Below are 11219 nucleotides of genomic sequence, written 5' to 3' on the forward strand. Positions count from 1 at the left end.
GTTACTCGTGTTACTTTCTCAGTTCAACAAGAAAACACATGTAGCAACGCTAACTCACACTTTGCTGTCTTGTGATTAAATGTTTTTAAAGCACCACAGTGAAAGGAGGTGAAATTAAGGCCTGATGGATGAACAGTGCAGCCTGACAGTCCTAATGATCTGTTTCAAATACTAGCATGCAGGTACTACCTTTGTGGTTATTGTCAAATGTCAGGTCTGACCTTTTGAATAATTCAGGAGGAAACATGAGACTCTGCTGCCATGCAGCTAGCACAGAACAGAGAACAGCACCCTTCCGGGATTATATGAGTGCTGGTTTGAAGGTTTACAGCTGAAAGTCTAAGCTATCTGGGTTGGAGGCTTCCAAGGCCTCCTCGTCTGCCTCCTCTTGCTCCTCTTCATTGTCCCTCTCCACACCAGCATTGTTCAACTGCTTTCTTCTCATTGTACTAGGCCCAGAGTCTGAGAGGGCCGAGGAGCATTTATTCCAGTGTTCCATTAACGTAAAACATTTTTCCATGAGTCTTTGCCCTTTAAAGCAAAAACTGGACGCAGCCCAAGCAGTCGAATCACAGTTGATCAGAATCTCCCTTCATTACTGTTAGTGAATAAGAGATGCCCGTGGTGGTTCAGTGGACATTGAGAGATCCGATGATGTGCAACCTTTCATTGCTCCGTTTTATGCCACATTGTACTAACATGGAGCGACACAAGGACATAACCAAAACACAACTCCAGTGGGAGGGTGAAACATCAGGGGATGGTATTACCTGGATAAATAAGGGTGAAGCAGATTATAGTCTCCAGTATCCAGAAAGCTTGTTTCCATATCAAACTCTCCTAAGTCCTCACTGAACAATGTGACTGACACTCCTTAACTCATGATGAAACAATATAGCATAGGGACTTCATACATCCTCCGGATCTCAAATAACTGCAGAATTAATACTTAATGTTTCCTTGCCATGAATTGATAATGAGCATCAATGGAAGTGGAGCTGAGCACTGTGATTTAATGTCAGTTGCATTATGGCTTGTTGTCTTAAATTATGTCGACATAGAAATCTCTACAAATGGAGGCTTTCACTGACCGTCAACATATTCATATATTCATATATTTCAGAATGCTTAAGTGTAAGTAATGACCTGAATCTTTCATTTTTACATTTGATAGACAGATGAGTTAAAGGATAGTTGCCAGGACATGGGATATGGTAATGGTGGCTGGACATTAGACTACAGTTAACATTACATTTACAATTAATTACATTTGCACTAACCACCAAGTCTAACGTTTTTGCACAGGTTATATATTACTACTGCTGGGTGCTTTGGAAGTTTTCACTGCTTAAGGTAATGTGCAAGTCCAGCCAAAGATGAGTAACTAATCTATTTAGGACTAGCAAGGCTAAATGGCCCCGATGTCTAATGAATTGTTAATACTTTGGCCCAGTTCCAGGTCCAGGGTCAGTTGTACTCAAGGTTCAGTAGATCATTGTGGTTTAAAGAAGGGTTATCACGTTATATGTTTTGTTAGATCTTCAAAGATATTAAAACTTATATAGAAAGATTTATTCTGAAACAAATCATCTCAATAAAAATAAACACAAATCCATAGTCTGTTCATCCGCTCAAAAACATACCATTGCATAAAAATTGCAGGCAAGCAGTGCCAAGCTATGTAGCACAGAGACACATATTTTCTCTGTTGTGTATGCTGTGCATCACCATTGTCACATTTCACAATTACTGCAGATTTAATTTGCTAGTTTACTAATCAGAATCAGAATCAGAAAACTGTATTTGTCTGCAAATGGGCAATTCAGTTAATTAATTCATTAATGATTAAAAAAAAAAAGAAGAAGATACTGACAATAGCATTGCTAAGCAACATTTAAAGAAAATTGCATTGTGCTCTTGGTAACATTCATCCAGTCTACTGTTATTTGAAATACTTGTCTTTCTCATGAACGCACTGATTTTCATTACTCTCAGTTCACAGTGCACATCTAAACATCAGTGCATCAGTAAAGTGCTTTGTTTTGCCTTCCACTTGCAAATATGCCCCTGTTTCCTCCATCAGTGTCTCTGCAGGCTCTGCACCCTGTACATCCTGGGTTCACTTTGCTGAGAGAAACCGGGCAGGTGGTTGCCATGCTGATAGGTCCTGGGGACAGGGACTCTTGTGGCTGGAGGCAGGTGGTCTTGGGCTCCACCAGGAGGAGGAGTGCGTCTGTTCTTAGCATGATACAGCCTGTGAGGGCTATCATGGTTTTCCTCACCATCAGCTGAAAGAGTCAGAGAAATGTATCAGATGTTTTCAGAAAGTGGCCTCACAGTTTCATAACATTGAGTAGAAAATATAATCTGCTAGTTGTTAACGTTGCTGAAAACATATTTTGTCATAAAAGCTCCAAATGAGATCGATCGCAAAATTATGAAGTGATTTTAACACTGGATCTAGGTTTCTGTTTTTCCTTCCCCGATCTTTTCATTCTTGTTAATTTTTATTTAAAAATAAAAAGCCTCACTCTCGTATTCTTGTAATACAGTGCTGTTGTTTGGTTGCCCTGCAGTCTGCGATGCTACTTTTCTGGCCTCCTCCAAAACCATCTGTGCCTGAAGTGCAGCTCGTTTGTTCTTCTTCTTGTTCTCCTCATTTTGCTTGAAAGGGAAACGCAAGCAATTATGAGAGTGGAAATATCGAATGAGTAACAAGAAGAAAAAAAAAATCCTTTCTTGGATTAAACAAATCAGCTTTTATCAGGTTCTGCAATTGACAACACAATGATGAATGTTATTTGTGGAAGGATCTTGTTTTGGGTCTGCTGCTCTCTGCTGGAGTGATGAGTCTGCTATAGTTAAAGTGGCCCCAGTCAGACACCACAGTGGCCCCAGGTGGTCTGCTTGTGCACCTACAGACTGTTGAGACGTTTCAAATGGAGAGCAAACTAATAACAAACGTGAAATATTCTGAGAATTCCTTTCAATTACTATAATAAGAATACAGTGTATAAGTTTGAGTGCTGAAATCAAAATGGAAAAAAAATTATGTTTACCGCTTGAAGTTTTTTCTTCAGTTCCACATTTGCTTCTTTGTAGCTCTTAGATGTTGATTGTAAGTAATAGATGGCTAGTCTGAAAAAAAAAAAAACACAATTAATATCAGCAAAGAATTATTGATGATAAAATAATATAACTGTGCAAAGCATATTTATTCCTGCTGAGTGTTTTCTGACTCACACCATGAGTAATATGAAGGGCAGCACCAAGCCAGGATTAGAGGCATAGCTGAACACTTTACCAAACCAGGCAGGGAAGTCCGACTCCAGCGTCTCATGGATCACATCAAACATGCGTTTTTTCCCACTAAGGAAAAGAGAATGACTGTAAGTAATCAGATCGTATGCTGCAGGTTTTTTGAGCAAGCGTCATTACCTGAAGGGTCCACAGTCAAAGGAAGGAGGAATGGTGACGATGGTGTAGATGGCAGGCAGAGTGGACAGGAAGAGGATGACCAGCAGCATGGCCATGTAAAAGTTGTTGGAGCCTGAGGCCTTGAAGACTCTTTCCTGCGGCACATTACAGCACATCACGGACCAGCATTGCAGGTACATGGAAACGTGGAGCCGCAGGACATTCAGGGCAGGCAGGCAAGGGGCGTAGAAAGCACCCATCCTGGAGAAAAAGGGAAAGAGACTGAATGTGCTGAATGTCATCACATGGTTTATTCATCATTCCACTGCTGCTAACTCAAAGTTATAACACACAATGACTTTTGTTTAATGTGTCAGGCCAGTGGTGTTTTCTTACCATATCATTCCTTGATTGAATATCAGTCCCAGAACATTCCCGCTGACATCAAACTCAGAGTAGGATGGCTTTCAAAATGAAAACAAAAATACAACAGTGCAGGGTCATTGCAGGCCCATCATACTATTAGCTTGTTTCCAGACTTTATTTCACATATACAGTATTTTACAGGTTAATTTCCAATAAGGCTGTTCTCATCTTCATGTTTTGTTTTGTCAGACAATGGAAAAAAATATGAGACAATGATGGCCATTAAAATTTCCAAAGCATTGACAAATTGCTGCTAAAACCTTGACTTTATGACACTGATGCCATTTGACAAAATCCACATTTATGTGTATAAGGGCCTGCGAGTGTGAGAGGGCAGGGCTTTTGCCGTTTTATGTTTTCTTTTTTCTTTATCTAGAGAGGTGCAGTTGTTAAATCCTCTGCTTTTCCCCTGCTCTTGCATGGCAGAGGTTCTGTCTATATCTTTTTTGAGCATCCCGGTGAAGTCGGATGTGCTCTGCTTGCACCACAGCTAAAATATGATGGCAAATGATGCCAATAGAAACTCCGGGGAAATCCAATTTTGGAAGAGCAACGGCCAACTCCAACTCAGCCTTGTGGCATTCAGCTGATCAATGGTGCAATTCTGATCACTCGGTGAGTCAGTCAATGTAAATCACAGTTATTGGGCTCGGTCCATCTGAAAATAACTCTGCTGTAAACAGTTTTAATCAATGATAACAAATAAATTGCACACCATTGATTTTCAGCAGCGATCAATCAGAAAAGAAGGACTCACAAATCCTGCCTCCAGGTCCCAACACCAGCAGTAGTTGAGAAAACGGACAAGCACAGCTCTTATGAAATCACCAATCAGCAGCGTGATGTAAGTTGTCATGGTATCAGATATGATCAGCCGAACAAACTCCTGCATAGAAAGGCACTTTTTCAGTCACACTTGCATTGTGGTGGTCACATAACGTTAAACTTCTTAGTCTTAGAAATCACTGTTGAATACAGATTTGATCACAAAGTCAAGCAATGTGTGGCAACCTAGAGTTAATTATATGTAAATTGTGACAATCCTTCACAAACAGTAACTTTGTTTGCCATGTAGGACAAAGACTTGGTGATGAAAAGCTGCATTATGAGATAAAAATAACATTTTGAAATCTGAACTGGTTCTACTAGCGAGAGATTTTGTATCGCACATACTGTTTGTATGTGTGATTCATTCATGTGTTTATTTCATCAGGAGTCACTTTGAGCATCCATAACTTCATGCTACATCAGCAATTGCATCATGCAGTTACATAACAGTGAACATGCACAACACATGCACACTGACCTGCCCCACCATGGTCTCCCAGCAGGGCCCTCTGGGTACATCAGCAGGATGGATAGAGATGGGTGGAGCAGTGCTGTTCTCTGGTTCTGTGCCATTATAAAGACTGGTCTCCCACATGGTTATATTAAATTTTACAATCATTTCCTCTTCTCTCTGAGACACAAGCACTTGATATTAATTATAAAATACCTTTACAAAAGTATCACACACTTCTGCTCGCACAAGTTCTCACTTTGAGGTTGATCTCATCCATGAGTGCAATGATAAAAGTGTAGAGATTTCCCAAGAAGAGGGCAAAGATGCGCCCCAGCTGCCACTGCAGGGCAACACGAGGATGGTAATTCTCCAGGGTGCTGATGACGTCAAACAGCATGGGGCAGAACATCCCCAGTAATGACATGACCATGTTCACCTGAGAAACACGAGGGTCTTGTAATGTTAGTATGTCGGTTTCTAGCATTGTAAAGTTTACTCCTGAAAAGTGGGGCAGATTAGTTTGTTTTGAATATATTTTGCCATTTAATATGACTCTGCATAACGTTTATTATATTGTTATATTTAGCTGTGCCCAAAGGTTGCACTAAAAACGCCTGTGAATGCTGTAATCATATTGAAACATTTACAAAATAAAGTATTTATCAAAACTATAGTAGTTATGATAAATCATCAAACCTTTTTGCACAGTAAAACTCAAGGGAAAGGGAGAAGCTACTATTCTTAAAATAAGAAATCCTGTAAAACAATGCATCACTGCACTTTATATAATAAACTTATTCAGCACATTTTGCCTGTTGCTAAATCAATCCACATACATATCTCTGGTTTCTCATTTTCTACCTCATTCCTTTCCCACCAGGTGTGATTCTCCAGTCCATCCAGGGCAAACTTCTGAGAACGGCGCACCACAAAATAGATCAGATATCCACTTCCTGCTAAACAGCACAAAACCAAGAAGTTGGCCAGCACCCGAAGAAAGCGAGTCAGATGGATGTTATCATCCTTTCGGCTCTCTTGCTCCTCTAAGATTGCCTCCTAGAGAGATGGGAGGGGAGATATGCTTTATGAATTGTATCATAAATGCCATCACTTACCATACTGGAGCACCAACCGTCAGATGCACAGACCTTGAAACTGGTGGTGATGGAGGCAAACTTGTTGTCTGCAGTTTCGGGGTTTCCTATTAGGTAGTCCCAGCTGGTAAACGTCTTCCAGCTGAAATTAAAGCTGTTATCATCTCCCACCCCCGACTCATTTGCATTGCGGGCCATCCTTTATTAAAAAACAGTCACAGGTTCAATAGAACTTCTGCCTCAAAGAGATTACTTGTGCTTCTTGTTTGAAGTCATAATAAACTCACGTCCTTATGACCACCATATAGCTATATGCCACTGTTCCCACACCGACCAGGAAGTATGACAGAGGCATGCGGAATTTAAGCCAGCCAATGGCGCGCTGGTTGTTGTAGTAACCATAGAAGAGGACTGAATACTGAGCGTAACCCTGTTGACACAAACCATAGTTGCAATGAAGTCATCTTTGTTGGTGTCAGTGACACTTCGTGATTTTCTTCCAGAACTTTGGGTGGAAATACACTTTCATTTAAAAAAAACTTTAAAAGTTCTTTGAAATATGTAACAAGGCATTATATTATGCTACTTAAAGTTGGTGAGGTGACCACAACCGTGACATTTTGTCAACTGACCCCACAGTCCCATAGGACAGCAAAGTCCATGGCACTGGCTTCCTCAGCCCTGGGGACAGTCTTTCTTGGGATGCTGCCATAGGGCCTCCCCATTAATGCCTAGAATAACAAAAACATCAATAATAATGACAAGAACAATGAAAAAAAAATAATATATCCATCAATTTAGCACATGTATTTGTTAAGATAGAACATTTCTGTGACGTGTCCACTAGTTATTTGAACTAGAATAAACATAAAGATTGAGAAGATGGGCCCAGAATAAAACCCTGAGGTACACCTCAAGAAAGGTTCACTGGCAAGGAAATGAAGTTGATGCCCACCAGAAAAATAGTACTTACAGACAGGGAAGATCAGGTTTATTAGAAAAAACATGCAACCAAACAAAAGGAAAACAATGAAAAAATGTCTCTATGTGCTTCACAAGGCTTCATACCTCTGGCACCATAACCAGGCCAAAGGTCAGACCAAACAAGATCATGTTGATGCCATACATCCACCTCAAGAAGATAAAGTAAGAGGCAACTGAGGAACCAAAATGACCTGAACAGAAAAGGAAATGAGTATGATCGTTACATGAACATTCACATGTAAAATCTTAACACATCACCTGCAGATCATGCAAAATATATGGACTTGTGATATGTTACTGAATTTTACAGTTTAAATATACTGATTTCATTTTGAAAACTACTAACTTCAGGTAATGAGGAAAATAGGTATATTAAAAATAATCTACTTCAAACCTACTTTCAATCTCCTTAATTTTCATCTCCCATGGAATGCAGGCAGTTTTAAAGTTTTCAAGGTCCCGCTGGAACTTCATCCATTTCTTATAAGAAATAAATCAGTTTAATAAATGTTATGAGTGAATAAAACTAGAAATAAATCTGTGTCAGGGGTTCCTTGCCTTGGTCATCATGACCTTGTAAGCATAGAGCTTCCTGCCTTTCCCTTTCCCCAAGGCTCCCTCATATTTCTCCACAAACTCCTGGGACTCCCTGTAACAAAGCCAATATTTCGTTGATGATATGAAGGAAACCTTGGATTGCAGGTGAGTGTGATCATTTTAGGGGCCTACTTTCACCAGAAATAAAATGAAAGCACCGTAAAGCGACAAGTTTCTTCTTCATTGGCCAGGGTTTCCCCCTCAGACTTTGGATGAGTTTCTTTCTCTCATCCACTGCCTCCTTCAGCTTCTCCAGCTCCTCTGGCGACAGATCCTCTGGCCTCAACTCTTTCTCCTTATCGTCCTCTTCTTCATTGTCTTCATTGTCTACCTCACTTGTCTCCTGCTCTGAACTGAGACACAGAAGGGTTGTGCGTTTAGTGTACACCACCCTGAGTGAATGAAGCACAATATTTTCCTCAGAAAGAATAAAACAGTGAAGGGAATTTGTGAGAAAATACTAGACCTTGTTTCAACTACTTTCTTTTTCTTTTTCTTTATCTTATTCACTTGATGTGTTTCCTCTTTTGCAATACTGTGTCCTCCATCCTCTTCCATCTCTTTTTTGGCACTCTTGCGTTTCTTTTTTTCCTTGGTATAACTTTCTTCAGGTTCCCCCATCCTTGCTTCCCATTTTCTTGTATTTTCATTTTTGGCATTCTTGCCTATTTCTCTCGTCTTATTGCTTTTTACTTTGACTGGCTCTTCCTTGTATGTTTCTCTTCTTTTTGCTTCTCTGTCATTCTTGCTCCTCTTTGTCTTTCCTCTTTCTCTTTTTTCACGCTTGGTCTGGTATTTCTCTTCCCCTTCTCCAACGTCTTTGGATGCCTTCCTCCTCCCATTTTCCCTCCTCTTTTTGTCTCTCTCACCATCCCTTCTTCTTCTTCGTCTTTCCTTTTCACGTTCCTCTTGAAAAATAGAAACTTCATCCTCGTCGACTGCAGTAAAAAAGTACACAGTGATTATTTAATGACAGAGCAAGCACTATAACTGATTATTCACATTCATTTTTGCATAAATCATTGCAGAGACAGTGAAGCGTCTCCAGACATCTGGGACCTCAGAAGAGTAGAAAATAACTGAAGTCCTGGATATTTTTTAAATTAATTTCATGATATAAGAGAACTCACCCACCTGCAAAATCCAGTCCAACGTCAACTGTGGAGCAGACAAAATTACATAATACTTGAAAATGTGTTGGCCAGCATTTAATTATCATCTTCAGGGACATTTTGTTATTTCACATTCAGACAATTTCACAAATTAAAAACTAACAGCCTTCATTGCTGATTCTTCAGTTAAGAAATTATTTGATGAGTCAAGTGAATTATCTCTTGAGCATTTATTAAACTCATTTTTAAAGTCACTGTATGCTTTACTTGTGTTTATAAGTTCTGAGTTCTGTATAATCACCTCAATAGTATTACTGGCCCTTGCCACCTCTGATGAATTTTATAAATACAGTCTGTTTTTTATATCATATATCGTATCGTATATATAACCCAAGCCCTTTCACTGGCTAGGCTTAGTCTGCCTTATTGTGTACCTGCCACTGCTGTTCATGACCTAAAGGAGGATAAAGAGGACAACAAAATGGGCCACTGACGGACTGAACAGATATTTCTGTCGTTGGCCCTTTGATGTGTGTCCTTAGCGTAACCGGAGTGGCCAGCACACAGGTCATTACGGCCATGTGCAGCACACAGACACAAAGAAGAGAAACAATGGTCTAATGAAGGGAGGCGGGGTGGCTTAGCCCAAAAGGATGGGAAAGACAGCCAAAGGCCAGAGGCCAACTCCCAAATATGCAGCAGAGTGAATGGGTTGGAAGAAAGTTGCGTATAAATATCCTTGTGGTGGTGGATGGCTGGTCTTTCACTGGTCGCTGCACTCAAGAGTAAATAATTGCATGAAACTAAATATGGATGGTTTTTACCACAAAAAGGCAAAATCTGTTACCACTACTATATTATTAACACACCACAGCCAGATAACAAAAGGTCTATCTTCATTTATATAATAACTACTATTATCTGCCTGAACTGGGCATTGAAGTTAATTTACAGCAGGTTATGAATGTATAATGAATGTCCTCTGTCATAAAACATCAAAACCAGAATAACAATTTGGTCATGAAAGTAAAATATTGGTCTTACTGTCATTCTCAGAGGCGATCAGACTGTCTTGAGGCATCTTCCTCTCATGGTCCTGTATCTCCAACAACACTCGTCTCAGCATCCAGACGAAGTGATGTGATGTGAGCTGCAGGGTTTGAGTGGCTTGTCTCCTACCCTGCATCTTTACAGCTGTGTTTGTGTGTGTGTGTGTGTGTGTGTGTGTGTGTGTGTGTACACAGAGAGGCTGGTACATGATGAGTAAGTCGCATGAGAAGTTGACTTTTTCTTCGCCACCCATCGACCCGAAACAGGGACAATGACAGCATGGAAACCCTAGAGCCATGCAATTTCACTAGTGATCAATTATTCAGAACAGTTATGACTGCCTTTATATACTCTGTGTGTGTGTGTGTGTGTTGGTTGTGAGAGCAGCAGGCCTAAGTGATGTGTTTATTGTCACATAACAGATGACTCAGCTGCTGAATCTTGTGTATTCACACATCCGCTGGTTATATTCAATCTGTTTTTATGGACTCAAAACATATTTGAGTCATCCTTATTCAGCTTGGTGCGAAGCAGAATTAAATCAACCATGTAATCCATCTAAACGTATCTGCTTGTGTGTGGTTAAACAAAGATTTTAGGGAGAAAAACATCTTTCATATTGATATTTCAATTACTTACTATTAAATTGGTGGTTTGGTTACAATTCAGCGTAAGGTTAGTTTGAGCGTTGGATTACTAAATTTACCGTAAGGAGGATGTTGTCTGTTGTTACATTGTTTTTATTCATAGAGATTTAGCCCAACCTGAGCCAGTTTTTTCCTGAGGTTTTGGATTTGACAAAAGGAATAAAATAAAAGTTTAGTTGTAGAGATCGGCGTACAGAAAAAAACTTTTTGTATCAGCAGAGTTAATGATCAAAGAACCAGTATGTTGTCATAATAATATGAGTAAAGATGTGAGGCCAATATTCCTTGAATTCTTCAGCTTTCTGTTTTTCTCTGCAGCCTCATAAGATAACATAGGACAAATAAACGATTATTACCTAATTTATCATATTAAGCTATGGAGAAAAGCAGGAAGCTGAGCCCCAAGCCAATGGAGCTGTAGAGGGCAGTGTTGCTCTATATTGGAGTATGTAAACATCTTTACTCAAGAAAAAAGATTTTTATCTTGAACTGACAACGCATGTGTCTGTGTATGTTTGTGCTTGCATGTGATGGAAAGAGCCTGGAGCATAACAGCCATGAAACCATGTTTGTGTACATGTACTTCAACTGGTTTGTGTTGAGGAGGAAA

The 11219-nt window shown here is 39.8% G+C and overlaps 1 protein-coding gene across 3 annotated transcripts; it reads right to left on the reverse strand.

Annotated features, from left to right (window-relative positions):
• Window positions 1-1569: 1569 nt before the first annotated feature.
• On the reverse strand, window positions 1570-10158 carry tmc1 (transmembrane channel-like 1). 3 transcript variants are annotated; one of them, XM_029510323.1, is made up of 20 exons: window positions 9957-10158; window positions 8935-8958; window positions 8267-8738; window positions 7959-8153; window positions 7762-7852; window positions 7602-7683; window positions 7288-7394; window positions 6852-6950; window positions 6507-6649; window positions 6274-6418; window positions 5987-6181; window positions 5382-5561; window positions 5150-5302; window positions 4601-4729; window positions 3814-3881; window positions 3439-3678; window positions 3244-3369; window positions 3060-3138; window positions 2532-2664; window positions 1570-2288 (listed from the first exon to the last, which is right to left on the reverse strand). In XM_029510323.1, the coding sequence occupies exons 1-20, from the start codon at window positions 10096-10098 to the stop codon at window positions 2080-2082; spliced, it is 3012 nt and encodes a 1003-aa protein (XP_029366183.1). In that variant the 5' UTR covers window positions 10099-10158; the 3' UTR covers window positions 1570-2079. The 3 variants fall into 3 exon arrangements, 2 of the variants coding, with proteins under 2 accessions (XP_029366183.1, XP_029366184.1); XM_029510324.1 differs by lacking the exon at window positions 1570-2288 and having other exon boundaries at window positions 3246-3369; XR_003841087.1 differs by lacking the exon at window positions 1570-2288 and having other exon boundaries at window positions 2636-2664; window positions 3305-3369.
• Between the last annotated feature and the right edge of the window lie 1061 nt (window positions 10159-11219).

The sequence above is a fragment of the Echeneis naucrates genome, chromosome 9 (assembly GCF_900963305.1).
Source record: "Echeneis naucrates chromosome 9, fEcheNa1.1, whole genome shotgun sequence".
In the NCBI taxonomy this organism is placed as follows: Eukaryota; Metazoa; Chordata; class Actinopteri; order Carangiformes; family Echeneidae; genus Echeneis; species Echeneis naucrates.

Coding starts and splice junctions, on each gene's coding strand:
- tmc1 (XM_029510323.1), bottom strand. CDS start 10,098: ATGCAGGGTAGGAGACAAGCCACTCAAACCCTGCAGCTCACATCACAT. Junction 8,959..9,956: donor GATCGCCTCTGAGAATGACA/GTAAGACCAATA, acceptor TCTGCTCCACAG/TTGACGTTGGACTGGATTTT. Junction 8,739..8,934: donor CGTTGGACTGGATTTTGCAG/GTGGGTGAGTTC, acceptor TTTTTACTGCAG/TCGACGAGGATGAAGTTTCT.